The 27820-nt window shown below is 48.9% G+C and overlaps 1 protein-coding gene across 1 annotated transcript; it reads right to left on the bottom strand.

Annotated features, from left to right (window-relative positions):
- Nucleotides 1-299: 299 nt before the first annotated feature.
- Nucleotides 300-27580, bottom strand: LOC144158647 (F-box/LRR-repeat protein 12-like). The gene is made up of 5 exons (XM_077689682.1): nucleotides 27268-27580; nucleotides 16959-17070; nucleotides 14742-15065; nucleotides 3745-3966; nucleotides 300-2376 (listed from the first exon to the last, which is right to left on the bottom strand). Exons 1-5 carry the CDS (start codon nucleotides 27459-27461, stop codon nucleotides 2059-2061), a joined length of 1170 nt encoding a protein of 389 aa, XP_077545808.1. The 5' UTR covers nucleotides 27462-27580; the 3' UTR covers nucleotides 300-2058.
- Between the last annotated feature and the right edge of the window lie 240 nt (nucleotides 27581-27820).

Raw genomic sequence — 27820 nt, forward strand, 5'->3', positions numbered from 1 at the left:
TTTGCTTCACAAGCGCATGCCCCGATGCTCTGGTGTGGCTTCTTGGGTGACGACCATTCCTTGAGCGTGTCGAGCTCGCTTTTCCCCAGCATTTCCCACACAATTTGCAGCGCATGCCATTCCATAGCGCAAGCCTCTGCAGTCACAGAGTGTGGCTTTTGCTGACTGGTGGACACAAAAAAATGAACTCCCCTTAGCATAACGACAACAATTGAAACGCGAAGCTTTCTTGCTTGCGAAAATCAGGTAGCAAAGTGCGAAAGGCAAAGCAAGAATGAATGTAGTAGTGATCGCTGAGGGTAGCACTTCATTGAATCAAAAAATGCTCGTCATTTCCCCGTTCCCACTTGCGCAGTATGCTGTGTCTGAATGGCGCAATGGGATAAACGTCAGCTTCCATCACGTCAATTCATCAAGTGGACAGGATACACAGAAAAACCGTTTAATTGACGAGGACTATCTTTCGGAGCACATGACAAGTACATAAACAGTCAAAGAAGTGTTCTATCGGCTCGAGCTCGCCTAAAAGTCCTGAAGGATGGCGTCGCCTCGCGTTGCAGCAGATGTCTTCCTGTTCGGCGTAAAAATCAAGGCAACCGTCGCGTCTCGTAGAGGCTTGCAGGAAGTGAGCTTGGCCGTCACCGTTAAGAGCCAGGGGAGCGTAGTCCCAAGTGCGTTCTTGAACCGATGCGGTGCGGAACCCGAGCGTTGCCGCCTGTAGCCCAGCAGGCTCTCGTGCCCTGAGCCGCCGACGGTGCGTTGCCGCGAGATCTCCCTCCAGGATCACGGCCTGGAACTTGTGTCGGTAGGCCTGAGGCGTCGTCAGGCCCCGTTGATGCTGGGGGCAGTTAATGCTGGGGGCAGTTACAGGAGCGTAGCCTGGTATTCTCCTCTTCTTCCTTCTCCAAACGCTTGCCTCGTTCTTTTCTTCGTCCCGTCTCCCATGTCCATGTTTCCACACACTTCATAGTTCTTGTTTGGAACATACTCCTTCGGGGGTTTTGGAACGTACCCCTTCTGGGGGGTTGCTCACGACAGCTTCATTACACGAGGGACCCAGGTTCGATTCGGACCTTGGGAAGCATCAGGTGCTTGTGTAAAGTTGTCTTTCCTATAGCGTGTTTTGCTGCGTGCTGGACGCCATCAGTGGGGCATAGAGAGCTTCACTTTAAAAACAGTTCTGCTGTAAAAGAATTCTTACACGAAAGTGGGGGAGGGGTGAAGGGCCTTTATTCATGTGAAAGCATTATTGCTTCTGCTGGTATCGCATGCCTCCTGTGCTTCCGAACTGTTGGCATACTTCTCTTGTCTACCGTGGTTAGCGGATGCAGAGAGTCCTGTTGACAGGGGGCAGCTGTTGGCCAAGCACAGAAAAAGAAGTTGCCGTGGGCAAGAGTGAAATTTCGGGCACTCAAATACTCGCGCTATTTGAATGTGGGCTGTAGAACCATTTAAATTAACCTGTGTGTGGCGATTCCACCTGCAACAACTGGCACACACTTATTGATGCTATGGGGTTTCACCGTGACTGCGCATCTCTACGTGTGCCTTTCAGAGTAACTGCAGTAGCTAAAATGCGTATCAGAATTGACAAGCCAACGGTCGGTGACCACACTTGCAGACGCTGCACAGCCATCCTTTCGCTAATCCCTCGGTGACCGTCACATGCACTGTGACACACAGCACAAGAAGCGGGCTTTGCAGAACGCTGGCAGGTCAAGGGATTCCCTCCGTGGCCACAACTTGCACTCTAAGCTTGTGCTGCATGTTCCAAAAAAGCAGCAAGCGGCGCAAAATTCTACGCACAATTTCTTGGTCTTCACCATCCCTAAGACAGAGGTTTTGTTCCACTGTGATAAGGTTGTTCGGCACGCTGAGTGAACAGAGCATGCGCACCACAGTCCGGGTCGAGTCCTTGCAGGACAGAGACATCTGACATTGGCTTTCACCCACAGCACCGCTCTACTGGAGACTGTGTGCTCAGAGATGACTGTGCAAGGCATGCCCGCGAACGCCCGTGAGTTGTGCCACCCCCGCTCTCAGTCCGCAGAGAGGGTGCTAGAACACAGCCGCGCCCAAGAAGTGGCCGCACGTTTCCTCACTGCCGCCACGTCTGAGAACGCGGCACTGTGGCGGCAGCTGCTCCTCAACATTTGCGGGTATGTCGGCATCCACGAAGAGTGTGTGGAGCCTGGGCGCGGCGCGAGACACGTAGCGGAGGATGCCCGGGTCAGCGCTGACGAACTTCAGGGTGCGCAGACACAGCCTCTGCAGCCTTGGGGCGCTCGGGGGGTAGGTGCCGCGGAACGCGTCCCCCGTCAGTGGTGTCATGGCCAGATACAGCTGCTCAAGGCACACTGCCTCCCCCAGAATCACCTGCAGGGAAACAGACGTGCCAACGCCCGCATCGTACAGCTGTTAGACCAGAGTGAGGGTGTTCGCGGCACCGGCTGCCTGAATAACTGTTAGATTTTCCTGTTTGGACAGACACAAAGGTGAACAAGTGAATGTACAGAGCGGTGCACTCGAACTTCGGGATGTCATCACCATTTTAAAGCCAATAGTCTTTCCCGGGCTACTTAAACGCAGAAAGTTTTGTGTCTGTCTGTCTGTGACTTGACTCAGCCACGCGGCGAAAGTGTGCAATAGTCTTACATACCCACAGCCAAATCTAAACGTCGGAAGGCCGGTGCCAATCTTCGTACTTGTGAACATTGTTGAACAAGAACAAAACAATACGCAAATGTGAGGCAGAAAATCAATACATGAGTGATATTTGCAGTGTTCCTTTATTAAAAAATCCATGGATGCCTGGTTTTTGCAATATCGAATGAAATACCAGAACTGCAGAAGTGCAACAAATTGTTGCCTGCTGTTGCCCACACCACTATAGCTCCTGGTGGAATTTTAAGAAATCAAACAACAACAGTAACAAAAGGTTCCACTAGATAGGTTCCACATTCCACTTGAAATGCTCGTGGAGCAGGGGAACGTGGTTCTATAAATGTTACAGCAGGGTGCCTCAATTCATGCGCATCTCCACCGTACGGCAGCACTGGCATCGAGGCACCCGAGATCAGTGGAACGCAGTAAATTTAAATTGGCTTGAGCGATCCTCTAGCTCGTTATCTTGGGAGGAATGAGACGGGAGAGGAACAGCATGACAGGTGAGCGGGAAAAAGAAGGGAGGCATTTACTTGGCAGGGGCGGCAATCGACTGCAGTCTCTTGTCGTCATTTGCAAATTTGCAACGAAAGGAGCAGATATGCGGCCATTTCTTGACACAAGCTCACGTGTGCATGTTCTCCTGGGAGAACATGCATGCATTTTTCATGCACTGTCAGACACCCTTGTGGGTTGCTTCACCCAAACGCACCACTCGCTAGCTGTCAGCGTAAACTAGGCTTAGGACGAGGGAAAGTCTACTCGACTCGCAAATGTCACGTGGGCTGTAGCACCACGCGACACGTTGCAAACCGCACAGGGCAAGCCCAAAACACAGGCCCCATATCGAAGTAAAATCGTGCACTACGGCGAGAGTAAGAAACCCAACACAATAGGGAACAGATGGATGGGAAAGTCTGATGACCTGTAGAATGTGCACCGGGCCTTGTCGGGCCGTTAACAGGTTATTGAGTTTCATTAAATAGCGAAGCAGGTTTGCTGGAATGCCTTGGCACAAGGAAGTGGGGGGATGGAGACACCTGTTTTTCAGCACGGGCCGCTGTGGCTCCTTTTGCGTACCCTAAGTGCGTCGTCCTCGACGGGGCACCCCTCGATGTCGAGCACCCGTAGCCGTGCCACCAGCGGGGTGCCGAGCCTCAGCAGTGCGGGGCCATCCACGCGGCGGCAGCCTTCCAGCCCCAGGGCCTGCAGCGAGGCAGCCCCCTCGGCCAGCAGCGACATGGACCACGCGTCTGCCTGCACGCAGTCCGCCAGGTCCAGCAGCTCCAGCCGCGACAGCAGCTGCAGAAGAAGAACCTAGATGTTCATGCTTGCTTTAAAAGGTGGCCACATGTGCCCTGCTCCAAATCGGTTCTGTCAGTGCAGCCTATGAAACTATGTATCATCAGAAAAATTTGTCATCATAACACTGCTTTAAAAGATCAACTCTTCACTCCAACCCATTACATGTCATCTGGAATCAACCACTGCAGCAAAGACGGCATGCCACATTGTCACATTGACATGTATAATGAATCTTTTATTCGAGCCTCGAAAGTATTTTCAATAAATAAATAAATAAACAGAATTCACAGGCACAGGCTGGGCACAGCAGCATGGCAAGCGGCAACCCTCCTAGCCCCCGTCTAGCACATTTGTTGACTGCTCCGAAAATGTCCGGCCTCAAGATTAAATTCCCACTGAAGGACCGCCTACCGTCGAACACTATGTGCTGCCCATCACTGCCCATCATTCCCCACGTGTACTGGCACTAATTAGGCCTCACTGCGGCGTAATTCCAGGTGCCACACAGCATCGACAGGCGTAATGAATATGATCTCAGGAGTGCAGAGTCGCAGCAGTGCATGGGGACAATGGGGTCTTTATTGGTGTCTTTGCTTGTTGAAAACAGCAATCTTAAACTTCTCGCGAGGCTACATCTCGACAACCGCGTACATGGAATATTATTAGACATAAAATGAGACCCTGAAAACAAGTACACTCTGGAATGCCTGGAAAAGAAGTCGCACCAGATTGCTAGGGATCTAGTCTGCCGAGCCCCACAGCCCCCAGCAGACACACTGCCAGATGAAGCAGTTGACAACAGAGACCCACTCACTACAGATAAAAAAATCTTATACCACTATACAACTAGCCGGAAAAAGTATCCAGAGGCCCACGAAAATCTGAATAGATCCCAGGCGATCGCTTGGCGACAAATACAGACAGGAACTTTCCCTTACCCACTTCTGCATAGGTACTGCTACCCCAGGACAGTCAGCGGCCTTTGCAAAACATGCGGCCAAAGGGCAGATCTCAACCACATAATATGGGTGTGCACAGAAAAACAAAGCAACACACAAACAATAAGCATCTTTAATGAGGAGCAATGGGAGGCTGCGCTGCTCAGCTGATCCAAGATGCAGGGGTGAGACAGCCCAAAGAGATTTGGGAGCAGTTTTCGGAGCAACAAAATTTCGATTTTGGAGCAGAAGAAGCTTGATTTGGAGCATGTAGGGACATTTAATACATCGTCTTGTGAGCTTAAAAAATCACAATTTCAGCAATTTGAAGGGTCAAGTACACATTCCAATCAGTTTTGAATACACAGAACACTGAAACAGCCTTACGCGAAAGAATTTTTAAAGAGTATCACAAAGTTCTAACTGCACTACCTTTTTCCTAACTGGTGAGATTGTGTTGTGGCTGTACGCAACACTGACAACAAAACTGCCGTTAACATTATCAAATTTAAGGGCTCTGCAATTGTGGCGTGTTTTTTTACCGTTTCAATGCTAAAATTATTAATTTTGTAATCCCAGGCTGCATTGTACGAACGAGTGCAGTCACGGCAACAGTTGAGCAACTTCGAGCTAACAGTCGCATAGCCCAATTCCAGCCTACCCGTTGCAGTCCGTGGGGCGCACGTCCACCCGGTGATCATTTGAGTAGCGTTACTGTTTAGCCACCCAGTTTTGGGCATTAAATTTCACTTCGCATACATCAAGTGTTATTAGTCGCGTGCTATGGCAACCATGCAGTCCTGCAGCTATTGGGCGCTGCCTGGACAGGTCGCGGCGCCGCAGCGCAGCCTGCAACTTTCGTGCCGACCATTCCCTCCCGGGCCGAGGCTCGCGATCGCGCTTCGAAGCATAGCAACACCTCAGCATTTTATAACACCACAACGAGCCAAAAAGTTCAATTCACGAACCAGATTATAGACGCACACACCGCGTTTCGCACTCAAGGACAAATCACGCCGAAGTCGTAAACCCCACATTTCAAAACTTTTTTTACGAGCCGCGCAACTTCTCGTAATCTCGCACCAATCTCAAACCATATCCCCGCGTTAATGTCACTGTTCAGAGCCACAATTGATAGCATGAATAGACTGGAACCCAGCTGATAGCGTAAAATAAACCAGGGAAAATATCGGCGATGCGCAGTGAGCGCGTGAAGTAGGCAGTAGCAGGCAGATCAGGCGGCGGCCATGTTTGTAGCCACAGCGATGCCTAATCGGGAAGGCCGTTTCAGCGAACCCGGACAGAAAGCCAATCGTGTTTTAGAAGCTATCGTTTGCTTCATTTCTTCAGTCTTTCTATTTTTGCCATTTCTGTGTTTGCAAATGACCGCCAATAAAAGCGGTCACTGGGATGCAGGAGGCTTTCGTCCCCACCGGAACTGATATGAGCATCAAAATCCGTGCCTTTCAGGCTCTTTTGGAGCAGTTTGGCGCAATTTTAGCAATTTTCATGCTTTTGGAGCAGCTTGGCGCAGGAAAATGGAATTGTATCAAAAAGGCGCAATATGCGCAGCTGTCTCACCCCTGAAGATGTCAAGGACTCCTAGCTGACGACTGAAAAGGAGGACAGGGCAGTCCCACCACTTCCCCTCCTAAATCCCTTCAAGACAAGGTTGTTTCCCTCTCGATGAGCCACGTGCAAGAGGCTGTATGGGTTTCCCTGGTCAAGATTTATTGTCACCTCCGGTCAATTGAATGAGACACACACACACTCACTCACTCTCTCTCACACTCTCATAACACGGAACCTTGTATTGCCAAATACTGAATAAATGAAATGACTTCCTCACTTCTCCAGAACAGTTGTCTTAAACACAGCATAGTTGCTATAATGAACAGAGTCCATAGAATCAGCCCACACAACATCCCCAGGCATTCTGCAACAATGGATGCTTTGTACAGGTGAGTTGATGCACGAGCTATACTCGTGAGCTGTGTAGCACTGCGCAGTGGAGGGGCAGGGATTAGTTTAGACTAGCTTGGACCATTTTAAAGGGTAGCCGAATCCGGAGACACTAAAGTATTTGCTTTCCCTCCCTCCTCACAAAACCTCTCACCCAACTGGCAATTGAACGCATGGCCCCGTTGCCACAAGCTGAGTGCCTTCTGCGATTGGCGGTAATCCCTCCTCACGTTTCTCGGTGACCGAAGTTCTCGCCAAAATTTCATTTTTCTTCCTCGAAGAAAAAAATTCCCTCGCACTTCCCCGAGGGGGAGAGTGTGTAAGTGCGAATGCACGGTTGTTGATTGCGCGATTACGGTGGATATCGTGATCTTGGAATGGAGAGGAGGCGCCCAATACCCGCAGTCACTGAGCGGAGAGAGGAGGAGGAGAGTAGCGCCCGCCGTTACGGCGAGGGCTACACGAGCGCCCTCACGCGTCGGAATGCGGAGCGCCCGCTACGCGAGCGAGAGCTCTCCCGCCCGAAGTGGAGAGGAGGCGCCCAACACCCGCAGTCACTGAGCGGAGAGAGGAGGAGGAGAGTAGCGCGCGCCCATCTCCCCCCGTTGCTAGGGAAGACGAGGAGGAAGACGAGGAGCGCGCGCACCCGCAGCTGTTGCTATGCGGACGACGGCGGCGGACGATTCAGGCTCGCTTAAGAAGTGCATTCGCACTTAAAACAAAAGTCAAGCGCTTCGCAAGGCGGAAACATGAAGAGCGTTAAAATGAGGAAACTTGGGGAAACATTTTGAAAGCAGCGATAAGAAGGTGACCGCGAGCAAGGTCATGCAGACACATTGCGAGTGCAAAAGAAGACGAAGAAGAGATTGCCTCCTTGTGCACGCTATCATCTACCCGGCGCATGCAACGAACGCGACTCCAGACGGATTGTTTTTCCGCGAATAATATGCCTCAGGGAACGCGGGCGCCAAATAGGGTAACGGCTGCTGCCGAGGTTTGTGTAACTGGGCAAAAGAGCCGAGATAAGAACGCAGCGACGAGCCGTCACCGGAGTGGCGGCAAGAAAAAGATATACCGTTCACGATAGCTGCTTCCTGCAGCGTGCATGGTCTATGCAGAAATAACGTGTCGCAACATTTTCTTTTCCTTTTTTCGATGCATCTGCGACCGCACGTCACTGTGACGTCAATCTTGACATTTAAGGCGAGTTGTTTTTGAGCTGCGCGCACTGGCACGTGGTGTGGAAACAGCAAGTGGGGTCTACTTACGCGTGCTTGCAGATTTGAATGCCAAGTATGAATTGCAAGCTAGACGCTAGGGTACGAGTTCCTGTTTTTGTCACCACTTTCGATAAACTACACCATGGGAGACACCGAGAAGACTGCTTTTTCTTTTTAAGAAAAACTGTGATAAGTGTGTGAGCAAGACAGGGCAGCTCACAAAGCGCAACTCGACTCTAATGAACCAGGCTAATAAACTTAAATCTAATAAACATAACTTAAGCTGCAACTTGGTGTTAAGTGCCGTCAAAAAAATGTTAATAATGAAAGCCAATGTGCCAACCGACACGCACGTCCCAAGAAAATGAGGCAATTGTCAAAACTTTAACCCGAAACCATATGACTGAGCGGTTTCAAATTATTGGGCGCAAAGCGACACTTTGTGTACCAAGCTCAGTAGTCAAGACTCGAAGTTTTAAGTACCATATTTACCAGCATATATGACCGCTTTTTTTTTTTAATCCGGAGCTCGAAAGTGGGTAGGCAACTTTGAACAAGGAGGAAATTAGACGAGACTGGCGCTGTTCGCCAACAGCCGGTCTATTCAAAAAGTTATGACATGGCTGAAAGTGCGTGCAGGTGGGCATCAGGCCGACAAATTTTGCTGATGCCGATTAGGTGTTTGTAGCGAATGTGGATGACAAACAATGAACGCCTTGCATAGGTTGCTTTTTCAAACAGAAGCTTGAAATAAGTGACTTGAATAGGAATGTGTGTATGCTTAACGCCGTACTACAGTAAAGCCCACCGTAAGGAGCTCTGATGATGATGACCTGAATTCGCGGTCACAGGTCTATGGGCAGACTAAGAGTGATTCTTTCGGCCAAAGAGCAGGCAGTTATGCGGGCGCATGCTCGTGAGCATGAAAAATAAAACTAAATGAAAAAAAACAAAAAACAAAATTTAGAAACATTAAAAATTTATATAAAGAGGGTATATAAATAAAAGCAACATTAAACATAGACGTACCTACAAGGTGTGTTGGATGAAGCTCAGTCTCAGTTGTCATTGTGCATTGCTGTTTATTGTAAAGTAGCCCATGTTTTAATTTTTCATTTAGAAAAGGGACATTTCATTTTCTCTGCACCAACTGAGTAGTGCATATAATTGTGTCATTCTTTTCTGCTTTTCAGATTGCAAAAATAAATAGCGAGGGTATCAACCTATATTGATTATACCCCTGCTACACTGCCATCTCGAATGCTTTGAAACCGATATCATTTGACTCAAATGAGGGACTTCGAATGCCATTCAGAATTAGCTGTGCTCCACTACAATTTCAATTGCATTTGAACGCTTTAACAATCGCTCGCCAGGCTGCTGCCATCGAGTTCTGTTTTTATACAAAATGCAACAATCAAATTCAGGAGCAGTCTTTGGCTGTAAAATGATATCAAATTATAAATAACGCAAGCTCTGACACACTTTTTGTTTCATTCTAAATTGCAATCAAGGTTTTTCTATACTTTTGGGCACATGTTTTGTGCTGTCTGGCCTCACTGGTTCGTCGCCTGCTCGCGCTGGTGCTGAGAGTATGGAATTATTACAACTTGATATCATGATTACCTGAATGAAAAGTAAACCAAGTTCCACAATTAAAAATATTTTGTTTCTTTTAAGTACGCCAGTAATATTGTCACGAAGACAAGGACGATGCAGTGGTGTTGAATGAGAAACACGTTTATTGGAGCGAACTTGTGCTCCCCTAACAACTCAAAAGAATACAGAGGCGGCGAAGCAGCGGTCAACAAAGTGACTTGCACAGGCGAGTGTCGTCGAATCGAATGCCCCGGCGTCTGCTCTGCAGGCTTTTATCTTTCGGCGCGCGTGGTTCTGGAACCGTCGATTCGCATCGAGAACATTGTAGATGCAAGAAGATTATTCCGGGATGTTCACGTTAGATCGGAATGCTCTCCCTATCAGAACAGATAACACATGCGGCACAGAAAGAAAGAATGGAACACGCGCTTCCCTTGGCACGGAGATAACACAGACCGGCGCAGCCGGGCGGTAAAAGCCAAACACAAATAAACAAACCCAATGCATGGTTCGCGGCATTACCCCCCCCTCTAAGAGTGCATCGACCCGATGCTAACATAAGCGACAGTCCGAAAATGAAAATAAAAGTTCGTCATCGTTCGTAGAAAGGTTTTAAGCGAACCACGTGGACGACTTCAGGCCGCGTGCGTCGTCGTGATGTGCCGGAGTCACCATCGGGGATCACTTCGTAGGTAAGTTGGCCAACACGTCGTAGAATCTGGTAGGGTCCGAAATACCGTCGCAGGAGCTTCTCACTGAGTCCGCGTCGTCGGATGGGAGTCCAAACCCACACACGATCCCCTGGTTGGTACTCGGCGTCTCGGCGTCGGAGGTTGTAGCGGCCCGCATCCACCAGCTGCTGGTCCGTTATACGAACTCGAGCGAGCTGGCGGGCCTCCTCCGCACGTTGAAGATATCGGTGGACGTCGGCGTTGAGGTCGTCGTCTTCTACGTGCGGAAGCATGGCGTCGAGCATCGTAGTCGGCCTTCTACCGTAGACAAGCTCGAACGGCGTCAGCTGTGTCGTCTCCTGGATAGCCGTGTTGTACGCAAACGTGACATACGGGAGCACTTCGTCCCAAGTCTTATGTTCAACGTCAACGTACATTGACAGCATATCTGCGATTGTCTTGTTCAGACGTTCTGTTAGTCCGTTCGTTTGGGGGTGGTACGCCGTCGTTCTTCGGTGATCCGTGTTGCTGTAGCGTAATACTCCTTGCATCAGCTCCGCAGTAAATGCCGTTCCGCGGTCTGTGATTAGTACTTCCGGGGCTCCATGTCGCAGCACAACTTGGCTTATAAAGAACTTCGCCACTTCTTGTGCAGTCCCCCTCGGAAGAGCGGCGGTCTCTGCGTAGCGCGTCATGTAGTCTGTCGCTACGACAATCCACTTGTTCTGTGATCGTGACGTAGGGAACGGGCCTAAAAGGTCCATTCCAATCTGTTGAAATGGTCTCGATGGGACGGCGATCGGTTGCAGAAGTCCGGCGGGTCTTGTCGGCGGCGTTTTTCGTCGCTGGCAGTCACGGCAGCTCCGGACGTAGTGGGTGACGTCAGAGGTAAGGCCGGGCCAGTAGTACCTCGCCTTGATTTTTCCAATAGTGCGGGCTGTGCCCAGATGTCCGGAAGACGGGTCGTCGTGGCACGCTTCCAAAATTTCGTCACGAAGGTCCGCGGGGATGACGAGAAGGTAATTCGCTCTTGTTCCGGGGCTGAAATTCTTCTTCACAAGGACGGAGTTTCTCAGGCTGAATGCTGGTAAACTGCGTTTGAAGGTCCTAGGAACGGCAACGTTGCATCCCTCGAGGTACTCGATTATGACGCGTAAGTCGGGGTCGGCACGCTGCTGGGCGGCTAGGTCGCTCTCCGTCACGATCCCGAAGAACGCGCTGTCTTCATCAGAGTCTTGTGGTGGTGGGTCGACGGGGGCGCGGGACAGGCAGTCGGCGTCGGAGTGTTTCCTGCCGGATTTATAAACGACTGTAACGTCGAACTCCTGCAGGCGCAAGCTCCACCGCCCAAGACGGCCAGAGGGGTCCTTCAAATTGGCGAGCCAACACAGCGCATGGTGGTCTGTTACAACCTTGAATGGCCTTCCATACACGTATGGGCGAAATTTTGAAATCGCCCATATAATAGCCAGGCACTCTTTCTCAGAGGCAGAATAGTTTTTCTCCTCCTTCGACAGACCACGGCTAGCATAGGCGATTACCCTTTCGCAGCCGCTTTGCTTTTGGACAAGGACGGCACCCAAGCCTATATCACTGGCGTCCGTATGCATTTCCGTTTCGGCATTTCCGTCGAAATGAGCGAGCACGGGCGGGCTTTGCAGGCGTTTTTGCAGCTCGCCGAATGCTTTTTCTTGGTCGTTTTCCCAGCTGAAAGGGGTGCTATCTTTCGTCAAGCGCGTGAGTGGTCAACACGTGTTGACCGCTGCTTCGCCGCCTCTGTATTCTTTTGAGTTGTTAGGGGAGCACAAGTTCGCTCCAATAAACGTGTTTCTCATTCAACACCACTGCATCGTCCTTGTCTTCGTGACATCTGGTGGAGGTGCTGGGTACGCACCCTTCATACCCAGCACCTCCACCAGATGTCACGAAGACAAGGACGATGCAGTGGTGTTGAATGAGAAACACGTTTATTGGAGCGAACTTGTGCTCCCCTAACAACTCAAAAGAATACAGAGGCGGCGAAGCAGCGGTCAACAAAGTGACTTGCACAGGCGAGTGTCGTCGAATCGAATGCCCCGGCGTCTGCTCTGCAGGCTTTTATCTTTCGGCGCGCGTGGTTCTGGAACCGTCGATTCGCATCGAGAACATTGTAGATGCAAGAAGATTATTCCGGGATGTTCACGTTAGATCGGAATGCTCTCCCTATCAGAACAGATAACACATGCGGCACAGAAAGAAAGAATGGAACACGCGCTTCCCTTGGCACGGAGATAACACAGACCGGCGCAGCCGGGCGGTAAAAGCCAAACACAAATAAACAAACCCAATGCATGGTTCGCGGCAATATATTTGTCAATGATGACTCAAAATGCTGTACTTGAGAGTGCAAGAAATGGCATTCAAGAGCCCCAAATGTCTGTCTGGGTGCTCATTCGGCTCGACTGTCATTTGAGCCGAATGGCATTGCAAACCCCAGTGGAGCAGCACAACTTCGCATTGGAGTCAAATGACATTTGCTTCGTAGGCATTCCAGATGCCACCCGCCGCGGCAGCTCAGTGGCTAAGGCGTTGTGCTGCTGAGCACGAGGACGCAGGCTCAATTCCCGGCCGCGGCGGCCGCTTTTCTGATGGAGGCGAAAAGCAAAAACGCCCGTGTGTACGAGATTTCGGTGCACGTTAAAGATCCCCAGGTGGTCAAAATTAATCCGGAGCCCTCCACTACGGCGCGCCTCATCGTCTGCATTGCGTCGGCACATTAAACCCTACAATCAATCAATCATTCCAGATGCCAGTGTAGCAGGGGTATTAGGATGAACTTGGTAAGTAAACATAATGTAAATGGCCAATTGTGCCGTCTTAAGTAACTCATGTGAATTTTAGAACTGACACTGAGAAATGAAATATCACACACTGTGCGCCTGCGGCAGCGAGCTGCAGCGAAAGGTTCTTTACGACCGCCCTCTCGTCTCTCTCTCCGTAAACGTGCGGTACCAAGTAAATGCAGCAACACTGCTGCACCTTCGCGTTCTTCAAGCCAACCATGTAGCCGCAAATAATTGATGCGCCACTCTCGCTCTGCCAGAAGCAGAAAAGCTGTCTTTACAAAAAAAAAAATACCGACACTTTTCTTTCACTGCTATACACCTGGAAGCTGAGTGGCTTTGGGTGTTATTCTGACAAAAATATGACCTTCACAGAAGAGACCACGAAATGCCGGCAGTAAAAGTTGCTCCCTCTTACCCCCCCGCAAACTAAAAATGCTAGGTCGAACAGCAAGACATGCATGAGAGCTACTGAAGCACAAGAATGCAGCATCACTGAACACCAATATAATGCTCATTTTGTCATATATGCTGCATTGCAGGCCCTTCCACACAGACGGACGATTTACAATGTCTCACGCACCGATGTACCTTGGCATATATGCACGTCGAAGAGAATTCTATTCCGCGTGGCGTTGACAAGCAACCCCATGGCAGGGGTAGGAGTGCGCCAGCCGTTGTACAACCTAGGCCTAACACCACTGGACCCTCTTAGATCGAAGCTTGCGTTTCCCATTTCTGTTCATTAAATTACGCCTGAATGAAAAATGATACAAAAAGGTTTTTTCTCTTTGGCAACCCATTTTCACCCCAGGAGACAACACGTAAAGAATACAATGCCCCCTGCTTTCCCCACTTACTCCGCGGGCCAGCTTGCTGGCCACAACAGGTGGCAGGAGTTGGTTTCAGACAAAAAAAAAAAAAAAAAAAAAAAGAGAAACATTTAAAAGGTACGTCAACGCTTGTGACTCGCGAAGAAGATAAAGTCCCCACGATAAAGTGAAAGAACATGAAGCTCTGGTGACGTGAATGACACCTGCAAGACGCGAGGCCAGCTGAAAAAATATGGCGGCGATCACTGGGGTTTACGCATAGCATGGAGAAATGAAAAAGCTACTGCTAATGCATTAAATGCATTAGCATTAACTTGCCCCATTCTCGCTCCTTCTGTACCTTTTCGATTTCCGTGGAATCTTGTGATATTTTGAAGCGATCCTTTATGCAAAGGCATAACCAAACTGCATTGCACTTGCTCGTTTGTTTCGTCGGCATTGCATAGTCTGACGTTCTTCTGTCGAGACCTTCATACAGGATCACTCCTACACCCAACATGGAAGGCATGGCAACCCCTGTTACGTTTAAGTGCACAGCACAGAATAGGGAAATACAGCCACTAACACGGCTACTGGAACATTATGCAGGTTCAAGCTGCAACACACCACTTTCTCTTCAGCTCCAGGTGGCCATACACAAACCAACACACACAGGCTATAGTTCATATACAAGCGTTATAATGCTTCACACAAAGAAACGAGAAGTGAAAACGCCCCGCTCCCCCACCTGTTCGGGGTCTCGCTCGAAGAACTTGGGTGCCTGGAAGGAGCAGGCCCGGAGCGAGAGCCGGCGCAGCGAGGGCGGCAGGTCGGCGAGGGCCGGCATGGCTCCGTTGGTGTCGAAGGCGAGCGCCATGTCGAGCAGGGCCAGCGAGCGCAGCGCGGGGCACAGCCGCCGCAGCTCTGGCAGCGTAAACGAGTGCAGCGACGGCGACAGGCTGTGGTGGTGGTGGTGGTGCACGGCGGCCGCCATGTGGGAAGCGCCGCCCCAGCGGCTACGGTACAGCTGGAAGCAGCCGCGCAGGCGCAGCCCTTCCACGCGACTCGTTACCTGCGGTGGGCAACAGCTCTGCTCGGTGATTCGCGCACACGGCGATCCACCATGAGGTCATGCCGCACTCCGCTGTCGTTCGTTTTAGCACTTTGGGATGCCAGGCAGCATTGATTTCTCACACAGTCTCTCGAGATTGTGCGCACAAAAAATTTGGCTGACAAGTACAATACTCCTTCACGCGAAATTTGTGCGCAGGGTGGACTGCAGTCTTGTGGGTGACGGTGCATACCTGTTGCGTCTCACGAAGTGATCGCTGCATCAGCGAATGCACGAGGGTGCGCGATATATGCTGGCATTGTCTTGCAGTGCGTCGGCACGAAGGACCATGGCTCACGCCTTTTGCCCTACTCTCATCCTCCGCTTTCCTGTTCGCTCTGTCTTCAGTGGCCTCTTTGTTCTCTCGGTTATCTTATCTCCACAGGAGAGAATGTCTCGTGCCGTCTCAGCATACTGCCCTACCCCTTGTACTTGCACCATGCTTTCCTCCACCGCTTTTCTGCTCAGTCTTCGGTCTCCAGAGTCCCCTTCATTCGCTCAGTTACAACGAGGGGCGACGGCACCGTGAAACCACATCAGCATCATCATCACCAGCCTATCCACGCCCACTGCAGGGCAAAGGCCTCTCCCATGGATCTCCAATTACCCCGGTCCTGTGCTAACTGCAGCCTATTTATCCCTGCAAACTTCTTGATCTCATCTGCCCATCTAACCCTCTGCCGCCCCCTTCCACGCTTGCCTTCTCTAGGGATCCACTCCGTTACCCTTAATGACCAACGGTTATCTTGCCTTCGCAATACATGCCCTGCCAACGTCCATTTCTTCTTAATTTCTACTAATATGTCTTGAACACGTTTGTTCCCTGATCCACTCCGCCCGCTCCCTTCTTGTCCCTCAACGTTACACCAATCATCTTCCGTTCCATTGCTCGCTGAGTCGTCCTCAATTTAAGTTGAACCCTCTTAGTGCGCCTCCAAGTTTCTGCCCCGTAGGTGAGCACCGGTAAGATGCAGCTGTCAGGGACAATGGTAGGCTGCCATTCACTATTTGAGAATGCCTGCCAAATGCACTCCACCCCATTCTTATCCTTACATCAAACCACATGAGTGGGTGCTTAAGTGCTGTGCACCAAAATGGCGCACAGACCCGGCCAATCACGTGATCGATGATGATGGTTGGATGATGATGGCACAAGACCAACTGGGAATCATGTGAGTCTGTGTGAGACATTAACCCCGCCGGGCACCCCACACGAGTTGGCCCCAGCTGTAAGTTTTTATGTGCGTTTCAGCATTGTGGTTCCAACGGCCCCCACAACGCGAGCCGAAATGTTTGTTTCGCTGAGTCTGCTCATCCTGAAATAATTCACAGCCCTGCCCTTTAAAGGCGACAATGATGTCCCACTGCGAGAAAAGGCGGCAATGTTGTTGTGACCAAAAAATAGTCCTAAAAGTGCACCAAGGACGTGCACCGTACCTTGCAAAATAAAAGCGAAATAAAAGGAGCAACAGTTCTCATAAAATACAAATTACAGACGTTTTCTGTAGCCACGCTCCTTCCATAGCAGCTTATGTATTATTGACGGTGGATGTGAATTCTCAATTTCTTATACCTCCACGGTGAATGAAGTAATCATGACAAGTAATCCAAAACTCACCACAATGACTCCATCACCTCAGCGGCCAAGCGCACATTTTTTTCCCCAAGGCATCTAACCAGATTGAGAGCTGGAGACAGCATTGGCAAGGAAGTTGGTTTTGCCGCAAAGTGCATTAATTCTGCTTCCGGAAGACATTCCGAGGGAGGAGCCACGTGCAGCTTCATCGTAAATTAGTGACGCTTATGTAATGATGAGTGGACTGAGTCAGGCTAGGAAAGCCCACATGTACCTACCTGGGAACGAAGGAGACGCCAGATACGAATGCCAGAGAGCGGCATGAAGCTCACATCCATCCGACGCCGCAGAACGGGGTCGTGGCACAGCGCATACCACCGGCGGCATACTCTGCATCAGCAACAGAATACCCAGCATGCATCACTTTTTTGCCCCGGACAAACAGCCGTGTAATGCTCTCTGGCGATTTCACTCTCCGAATAGCTCAACGAGCTGTCCCAATGGCCCATGAATAACCCTTGTGAGACGGGGCTACACAACAACCTTTTAGTTGCGATTCGTTCAAAGTCACAATTCCAGCCTCAATATTTCAGGCATAAACCGCCTTTAGCGAGATACACTATCCATCTTTTTTTTTCTTAAAAAAAAAAACTTAAACATGTAGGCCCTAGGACCGTCCTTCATTTCTTCGTGAATTTTAAGTGCAGAGCACTTTAGTCACTCGCTTTGTCGTCCTAGCTCGCTCATTCGACCCAAGTATATAAAGCACCAAGACGGCGTCCCGGGGTAACGCTGTTGTTCGCGGCGTACCCAAAGCCAAGCGGTTTATACAGTCATAAGCGTTCGAAACTCGTGAAACGCTGGCGCTTGTCATACATCTCCCCGTTGTTTAGCACAAAGAAAACTATAGGTACATTTGAGGCAAAATATACGTAATTACCTGGCAGTGCCCGTGTTCTGTTGGGTTGGTTTTTACGATAGTAAACGCAAAATGTGGCAGTGCAACGCCGACACGTGTGGAAAGAAAAAGCACAAAGGGAACAGAACTCCCACTGGCGCAGTTTCAGGCAGGGGGCGCGCGAGTACTGTGAAGGTGGGAAATTTTAAATGAGTGGGGTGGTAGCGGTGAGCGGATTGTTATGGCGAGTCACTGCTCTGCACTTCCGACAGCTTTCACATTGAGTGGAATGGCTTTAATTTTTTTTTTTTTTCTATACTTGGAACATGTTTTTGTGCGGCTCCAGATACATCCAGAAACTGCTCCAGAAACCTGCTTCAAAGAGCGCGCGACACAACACCAGCAGAGGCTGTCGTCAGGGCCAGCCCTGTAACAGCTGCAATCTGCGAAGGACGAGCTGCAGAGCTGTGGCGTGTTTTATCTGAATCGACGCATCTGTGTGCGAAGCAAAACCTGCTTGCTGGTAATTTGCAATTGAGCATACTTCCTAGTCAATTAGGTTAATGAAACTTGCAAGGACCAGAGTTTCACTGTAGATGAGCCTGTACATTGCCCTCCTGCACAGCCTGCGCATTGACAGCAGTTGGAAATTCCACATTTCCAACGCCACTGTGAACTTCGTAATTACGAAAAGTAGATGAAACTGGGAATAATGTTGGCGTCGTCTTCGCGGTTAATTGTGTGACAATTTGCCTTCGGATACATTGCGGCCCGAGTATTCTGCAACTTCTGCAACTTCCCCCACCATGAACTAATTTATGACAAGTAAATGAAACTCGCCATGATGGTAGAGTTGTCTTAGCAGCCAATTTCAGTGTGACTTCTTTCCGGGATTTTTGCAGAGTTGCCACCTTTGCACCCCCCAAAAAAAAACGGCTTTCGGGAGAGGGGGGGTGGCGACGTGGCATAAAGAAGGTTGACTTTGTGTTGAAAAAAAGGCGTTTATTTTTACATACAATGCCATTTATTGTAGCGTTCTCCTAGAGAGAAATCAACATAAGGTTTGTACTGAAAGTGATTGAGACTTAGGTTATTGCTCTGAATGCGCTGCACTGAAACGTAACCGTCCTTGCTGACCGCGATAGCGGCCTTTCGTTGCATTGTTCCTCCCCTTTGTCCCCGTCCATCTCAGGGAGTGCACTCGCCCATGTTTTTTCTCTGCTCGCATGTCTTTGCGCAGCTTGTCAACATATTTATCAGTCGCATTTGGTGAATTGACGCTTAATAAAATACCAAAAAAAAAAAGAAATCGCGGCACAATGGCCAAAAAAACCAGCCAATGACGGCCGGTTTTAAGTACGGACCGGCAACTGGCCCGCTGTCTGAAATACCGGTCGGGCTGGCCCACCCGATTGATTGGCCCAACCGGATTGATTGATTGATTGTAGGGTTTAACGCGCAGACGCAACGCGGGCAATGAGGCGTGCCGTAGTAGAGGGCTCCAGGTTAATTTCAACCACCTGGGGATCTTTAACGTGCGCCGAAATCTCGTACACACGGGCGTTTTTGCGTTTCGCCTCCATCAGAAAAGCGGCCGCCGCGGCCGGGAATCGAACCCGCGACCTCGTGCTCAGCAGCGCAACGCCGTAGCCACTGAGCCACCGCGGCGGGTGGCAGGTGGAAACTCGAGATTTTTGAGCTGCACAGCATTAGCAAAAAGCTGGAAATCGACGGAAATTTTTTCGTGTCGACGCCATGCGTAGACGGTCGGACATCACCCACGCATCCATATACAGCAGCTTCGTTGTATCTGCAGCGTGCCCAGCGGCACGTCACGGCCGAACTCCCGGAAGAGAACGCAGGCGACGACGGACGCCAAGGTCGCGCCCGACACTGCAGCGAACGTGGCCGATCCCGCGCAAGCAAGGGCACTACTGCGGCGACCGCTGGGGTAGAAGAGAGGGGCTGGGGATTAACCGCAGTGCGCGCGGGGCAGCGCAAAGCAACGCGACGCCTCCCACGTCACGTTCACCTTCGGCGCTCCGCGCAGAGATTATTACAGCACCGCGTAAACGAGGTCACTAAACTGGGCCAGCGGCGCGTTATTCGACTCCGGAAGGGCTTTTATAAGCGCCCTCCGAGTTGGCGACGCCAACGGGTGGAAAGTTATGAGAGACTGCCCCCAATATCAACCCATCTGCCGTATCTGGCGGTACCCGGCCTCGAGCAGCCCTTCGCTCTCGCTGTTCGGTGAAATGAGGCGACGGACAAGCGCGCGATAAAGACGCCCTGTTGCGGCCGCCTTCCGGAGCAATCGCCCTGGCCTTGGTTTCATTCACGTGCGCGCGTCCACGTGCGTGCCGCGAGATCCAGCGGACGCGCTCTTTTACGCGTAGCACCGCGCCCTGCCTATCAAACCGTTCATCTTAGAGTTTCAACGAGACTGCACTCAAGGAGCTCACGCGGCCTGCATCCATTGGAAACACCCCGTTTCAGCCGCCATAAAATTCGAGAGCGAACTTCGGCGACAATTACCTATGAATCCAATTTGACGGATTTTATGACCTTCAAATCTAAATGCGGTATTACATGCTGAAGCAACACGTGGCCGTACTAGAGGCCTGTTGACTAACTTCGGCCAACTGGGGATATGTGGGATGTGTCAAAACCTCAACACACAAACGTTTTTTTTTTTTTTTCCACACCACCACCACAAAAAAAAAAAAAAAAAAACAGCCACCGCGGTTGAGTATCATACCAGTGGTCTCCGAAACAGAGTCGCCGAAACAAGTACCGAATGGCCTGTGATTGAGAAGACGAACTTGCCCCGAGGATCTCGCGCTTCTCCGGCGACTGCCACGGCGCGCGCGCGCGCTGCCGTGCGCGTGCGATACTTCTGGAGTTAGCAAAGCTTTTTTTACTCGAAAATAATACTTTTACTCGTAAAAATAGCGCAACACGCACACTTGCCTGTCCATTTATCATTCCAATTGCATCTTCCACACAAAAAAAATATTTTATAAATACTTGCACTCCCGCGGGCAATATTTGCTGTATCGGGGATGGCCCCACGCCACCTACTTTGTATAACTACACCTTCACAATGCAGCGTTCCTGGTCCTCCAGGTTTTCTCATGGCCAGTAACTGATACTTCTTTTAATGAATTGCCCTCAACGGTTCTTCCCGATGTATTGATCGCACGTCATATGCATTCACCTTCGTTGCTTTGAGTGTGGTCAAATAAAGGTGTGTCTTTTCTAGCTCCAATAGTTGGACGACCTCGCTTGAGTTGTTCTACGCGCCGGTATAAACATTTAGTGCTAACCTTTTCCTCTTTCGCTATAAGAACTAAAACCAGCCTTGTTCGTATTAACAAATATCGGCACAAAGATCGGCCGTCATCCGATAAATGATAAATTACGTTATTTTTTTCATTCGTGAAATGAAGTACTTACTTTTGTAGAGTTTAAGATTTAGCTTACCTGAAATTAAAATGTTATCAAGTGCACATGTCCCTGGTGAAAGTGCTGAATTGTGCTAGATAGGTAACTCGCGTTTCCGTGCCTCGTCTAGCTTTGGAAGCTATCATACGGTTGCAAACCGATTTTACATTTCGATCCTTGATAAGCAGCGAGGTGAAAGTTCCTGAACAAATATGCACAACGCTGTCTGCGCATATATCCAGAACAAAAGCAGTATATGATTGATCGCCGCCCGTGCGCGGTTCGTTCCGGTCAAAAAGGGGAAAAAATGGGCCAATAGCCATGACGCTTGCTAAACAACGCTGATTCTCGATATCATACAAGCAAATAGCTTTGTAAATCAGGACTTGCTTTTTTACTCGCAATGACAAGGATTGCTACCCCGGCAGGGTTCCATTTCATCTCGGTTGACAGCACCGCGAAGTCAAAATTGCGCCTAGCTTCATCAGCTTCGGCAAAATGTTAGTGGGAGTTCTTCTGTGGAAGTGACAGTGCGAAACGCGACGCTACCACACGCGTTTGGAGGCAGCTGCGAGCGGTCACCGGCACGGCACGCCCGCTTCCGTTCCATCCCCTATGTCACGTCCAGTCGCCGGCAATGGCCGCCTTTTCTTCCAGTTTCGGTTCCGCAAGCTCCAATATTCACCCGCTGTTTGCGTCGAACGCGTTCTTATTTGAAACGCAGTGTTTTGCAGTTAGCACTCTTTTTATGTGTACTATTTATTTTTTTATCTTTTTATGTGTCCACGGTCGCTTTTTTAATTAAGCCGTTGACGAGACCAGTAAGTAGGGGTATTAGCAGAAACTGCCGCCGACGCGGAATCGACAGTGCTACGGCAGCTCTGCTCTGTAATATCCATCCGACAGTCACGTGGGCAGCTTTGTACCAAATCCAGCCTTTCGCGGCACCCGCTGAAAGCGAAACTGCAACTGGCCGCATTAAAAACATCTACACTTAAACAGACGTCGCGCGCTGAAGCAAATGAGGTTTGTACGCGTGATAAATAGGTCAATAGCAACAGATCCCCCCCCAAAAAAAAATGATGCAAAATTTTCGTGTCAGTGCCCCTTTAATATAAGTTGTCAAATGCTTTCATCCCTCACTAAAGGCATTCAATACATACCATCTGCGAAAAGTCACACAAGAATGCAACGCCATCATGCAACCCCCCATCTCATTTCTCTCTTCCCCCTTGGGAATCGTACATTGGCCACCGAAATAAAGGAACTTGCAACTGCTGGCTAAAACATTCGTGCAGACATTTTTGCATAGAATAAGCTTCAGTTTAGACATGGGGAAAGAGGCCTTCTTGGTTATTTTCAGTTCCAGGCTGTTCAATTAAAGTGCTGCGTGTTGCAGTACCTCGTCTTTTAGTTCAAACTGCTGCCGACAGATGGCAGGCGAATTCAAAACGAAAGAACAAGGGGATAAATAAATAACGCTCAATTTTTGGTACATGGCTCATATGGGGAGCTCCACAACTGCCCATTTTAAAGAAGTGTGGCTTTCACAACTTGCGATGTCACAGATGGCAGTGTGGGAAACCATATCGAAACAATGTTGCTGCTGTATGCAGCATGTTTGTACACACGGCATTTCACTCTACTTGTAAAGACCAACCCACTGTCATGGTCCATTAGTTGCACAGCTCTTGGTGTAAAGAAAACTATGCCAAACAGCCTTGTGTGTTGTCCAAATTTTGCGCATGCATTATGTTTTGAAGGTGTGAACAAACACAAACTGCTGTATTATTTTTATGTCACCTATCATGCTTAAACAATACTAATCAATAAGGATGACCACTTCAAAGGGGAAGTGCTCTCCACCGATACTCTGGAGCACAGTGTCTCACGCAGTGCACTTTCTGTAATCTACACCCGCAAGAATGCTGATGATACTCAAATTACAGGAGTCATCGTATATCAGAAGATCACATATTTTTTACCTTCCCTCCTGTACCATTCGGAATGCTCGGGACAGTACCATCGTGCTGACTGGGACAAAGTGGCAAAACTTGTCTACGATCTGTTAGTGCCTCCTCTGTGAACAGGTGCTGACTTGGGCTTCACAGTACTGCAGTGATGTTAGCTGTGCACACAACACAGTTCTCCCAGAAATACTGGATCTGGGTTCCAGCAAGTCCAGTCCAAACTCTTCAGCATTTTGCAACATCCGCAGGACTCCCTGATGTGAAACAAAGTGGCTCAAGATAGGCTGAGAACTAGGACTGAATTTCGCTGCTCCTGTGTTTTGCTCCACAGCCGTTATTTTTCATGATGTTCACGCTTATCTTGTGGCAGAGTACATGACCGGATAATATAAAAAATTTCTTGAGGCACTGAAGTCTGCTTGTGTGCTTTGAAAATGAAAGCCTGGTGATATTTATCAACAACTTCTCCACTGCTACGTCATATGTGCATACCTGCCAGGTTCGCCGCGATGGCATTAGGGAGATCTGCCAGGGGCAGGGGGATTAAAAGTAACACAATAGAACATTTTACTTGAATTTTTAAACTTGCATTTTTAACAGAGCAGGTGCCGAACTGTGTCGTCCCAACTACTAACAGCCTACACCACTGGTCACTTGCTAAATATTGAACATGGCTGACACCACCCTTTTCAAGAAGTGCTATGAATTAGTCGCGGATAACAATGTCCACCTCTGCGACACTTTGTCAAAAGAACGTGACCGAGGGTTATCAGACATGAATGGTCGGAACAGGGTGCGATTTTTTCTGCTCTGCTGAACTTCCTCTCGCATTCAGCGCTGCTGGGGTATCGACCGGTTCAACTTCTGCGCACGGCCGAGTATGCTTTTTAATCTCTTCGTTGATAACGATGTCACGTGGTGTAGGATTGCATTGCATTGTCAGGTAGCTCCGGCACAATGAGGCCATACTTGGAGAAAGATTTAGCAGAACACGCGTAGTTTTCGGAAGATTTTTGTCTTGCTCGTACAATCGTACAAAACTACCAAATTCGGGAGTCTCCCGGATAATTCGGGAAACCTGGCAGGTATGTATGTGCATTTCTTTCTTCGCTTTTGCACAAAATAGTTCCACAAGCTGACACACGCCATGTTCTGTGCTGCTGGGATGCACCTACTCAACTCACGTGCCATCCCATTCAGCTGCCCCACGGCACGCACTGGTCTAATCTGAGTTCCACCTCCAACAATGTGTGGAGGCAGCGCAGTGGCAACGCATTTGGCTTTTACTCAAACGATGTGCGTTTAATTCCCATGCAGAATCAAATGTGTTTTTTGTTCACTCTTAACTGCAGTGGCCACTTTCTGTACCACACAACAATAACGATAACGACAGTTTTCAACACAACGAGGCACTTCAGGCCTTCAGAAAAAAAAAATGTATGAACATACACTAACATGATAGCCTGCATACTGCAGGAAACAGCAATTAATGCCAAGTGTTCACAACCATGAGCCATGCAGGAGCACAGGAAGTACCGCCGGCAGTTTCCTAACCTTGGGACCTCCTTCTGCATATTCTACCCAACATAAACTTAGTTATGTATTTCTATAAATATGAACGGAATGCTACAGCGAATTTCCAGAAGGGCGCAATAGCAGTCATCAACTGCAGAGATCGCTCCTCGGATATTTTAAAGGACATTTAAAAGTGGCACAAAGGACAGCGAGGATGAAATAGCAAACATTGCGCCACATTCGTGAACACCAATATTTAGCTAATGCCCTGCGCAAGTTTATCGACCATTTTCAAAACACTGCTTCAGTTCCCATATAACGGGATGTTTTTAATGGGTGCAAGTATAGCCGCTTGCGAAATTTTGTAAGTTACAACAAAAACAGTGCAGTGAAAAACGATAACGTTTCACAACAGAAAAAAAAAGCACTCATGAATGCCACATGTGCGCTGCGAAATTATGTAAGTTACAACAAAAACAGCGCAGTGAAAAACGATAACTTGTTTCATAACAGGGGAAAAAAAAAACACTCATGAAGGCCGCACGTGCCCGACATTTTTGCACTTAAAAAATGGAAAAAACAGGCACGCACATCATACCACTGTACAGGAACTGAAATATTGGACAACAGTCTGTAGCTCTTTTACCTTTCTGTAGAGGAAACAAATTGCACAAAAAGACTTTGTGACGCAGCATTTAAAATGCACAAAAGCAGCCTGTCGCAACGTCTACACACGAAACATTTTAAACCTTGAGGAAGCACTTATCACTGGCCTGTCTGTGCTTGCAGCACTAGCACTACTACTTCTACGGGATTTGAGCTACACGGAGAAGCTCTTCATCGTGCAGCACTGGAGCCAGGGTTCGTACAGGCTTCAAAAGCAAAAATTCAAGGGTTTTCAAGGACTTTCAAGGACCACAAAACACATTTTCAAGGTCCCGATCTAATGTTTTATCTAGGATTATTTAGAACTTGTTCAACACAATGCAAAATTTTATTGCCCAATACCTAAGCACATTATTGCCCATTTAGATAGGTGCCAACGGGTTCGTAAATTCTCCCTTCAGCTTCATTTTTTTTATTTCATGGCTGGTACGTATTTAGAAGTTTTTCTTTTTTCTTTGTGTTTTGCTGAGACTGTTTGATTTCGAAACTTAGTTAATGCTACGTACATCTCCCGCTTTGTCAGCAAGATTATCAGCTGAAATTAAATCGAGCAAGTGTTGCTTCAAGGCAGGATGAACTATGTACACGTCCACCATTTTCACGCAAAAGCAAACGTAGATGGAGCGTATGAGGAACAGCAAACATGCAATGAGCAAGCGTCCATAGACCAGATGGAAGATGCAAGATAGAGAACAGAAGCTGGCTTTCACTGGATTGTATCCAGTGCCTGCTCTGATGTTGCCTCGTAATAATGAAAATCTACCAAGCTTGTAATTTCACACAATACACTGAAGCTTGTGATTGTTACAATGTTTCTTTACATTTGTTAACACCTAAAATACACGACAAACACTTTAAATTCTTGTGAAAAGACAGGGCCATTGGTTCTCTCCAGAAAAATCAAGGGTTTTCAAGGACCATTTGAAAATTCCAGGACTTTCCAGGCCTTAAAATTGACACTTCTAAATTCAAGGGTTTTCAAGGTTTTCAAGGACCTGTGCGAACCCTGTGGAGCGCATAAATATGCCCCTGCGTAGTGGCATATGAATGCACTAAACGGTCGCGTAACTAGTTTGACAAGTTTTTGGTTGTTTGGATTTTTCCACTATGATTATTCCTGATTATCACGGGATCAGCGCACAGGATTATAGGGCTGTGTTCGGTGTAGATGAGCGGCTTAGTAGAGGTTCGTTGCAGTGGGGCTGGGTTAAGTTAGAGCTACTTGGGTTGCGTTAGTTTAGTTAGACGACGTTACGTTCAGAGAGGTTAAGTTATGTTGGGTTACATTAGGCTCCGCCAGGTTAAATCTAGCTCTCACTTTTGTCATTTTAATTGTAAGGTGGTCGCTGCGTTGTTTCTTCATCATCCACTGCAGGACGAAGGCCTCTACTATCGACCTCCTGTCCTGCACTTCCCGAGTCCATTCATTGCCTCCGAATTTTCTATATCCACTCTGTAATCCCGCTGGTCCACTACATGGTTAGCCCACATCCATTTATTTTTCTGCATTTGAACTGTGATATCTTCTACTCGACTTTGCTCCCTGATCCCGGAGGTTCGTTTCCTGTCGCTAGGTGTTATTCCTATCATTACTCGCTTCATGGCTCGTTGGGCCGACGTAAGTGCGCTTTCCAGTCGTTTAGTGAGCGCCAAGTTTGAGCTCTATGCGTCATCACTGTTTACACGTACAAAATAGTAATAAATTCAGGTCTCTCATTTACTTCAACATCATCAAGCTAATTTTAGCCCTGCCAGGCTCTTGTCGAAACTGCTGTGAGAAATTTTATACAGGGTGTTGCGGCGATAATGTTGCGAAAGTGTTGAACCGCTGCTCTGTTCGCGCTGAAACCTGCCACGAAGGTCGCATTTTGTGGTCTATTTTGTTTGATACCGGGAACAACGACGGTACGTACCTGTTTATCCTGAAAATAAATAAAAACGATTTTCACCCATGGGAAAATGGAGGCTAACTTTGCACAAGTCCTTTCGCGCTCACAACGTGAGGAAAAACGCGGGGTTGTGGAGCGTACAGCGAACTAGTGAATCGCGCGCATGGGGAGTTCGCACTGGTCGCAAGGAGCTGACAGTACATACCCGGCTGCCACTCCCAGTTCCACCAGGTTGAGGTGCGCGAATATCTCGAGGAGCACGCTGTCGGGAAAGCGGTTGATGAAGCCCTCCGGCTCGGTGGCCGCGAGCGCGCAGCTGCTGCGGGGAGTCTGGCACGGCAGGAAGATGCACTGCGATTTGTGGAACACGTCGTGCAGCACTCGCTCCACTTGGGTCATCCTGACTCCTGCCGCTACGGCTGCGCGTGTGCCGATCAGCTGAACGCTTGGACACGAGCCATTCACGCAGAGTGAGTGAACGAGCTGCTTATGGCGCCCCCATTACCCGCCCGCGCTGTGCGGATGCGCTAGGCTTCGGCTGCGACCGCGAGTGGATTGAATCAGCTTTGTTTTCGTTCCAGTTTCATTTCTTTGAGGCGTGGATTTAGGGACACTAAAAGCTGAATGAAATTTTGTGTTAAAGGAGTACTGGCACAAAATTTAGAGGCCTAAAAACGATATAATTGGCTTCAGTAGTTTTTACAGATGCCTCACAGAGATTTTTGTATGAAAATCTATGGATAAAGGAATCCATAGAT

This window comes from Haemaphysalis longicornis, unplaced genomic scaffold (assembly GCF_048455015.1).
Source record: "Haemaphysalis longicornis isolate Haplotype H1 unplaced genomic scaffold, Haemaphysalis longicornis Haplotype H1 scaffold_10, whole genome shotgun sequence".
NCBI lineage: Eukaryota > Metazoa > Arthropoda > Arachnida > Ixodida > Ixodidae > Haemaphysalis > Haemaphysalis longicornis.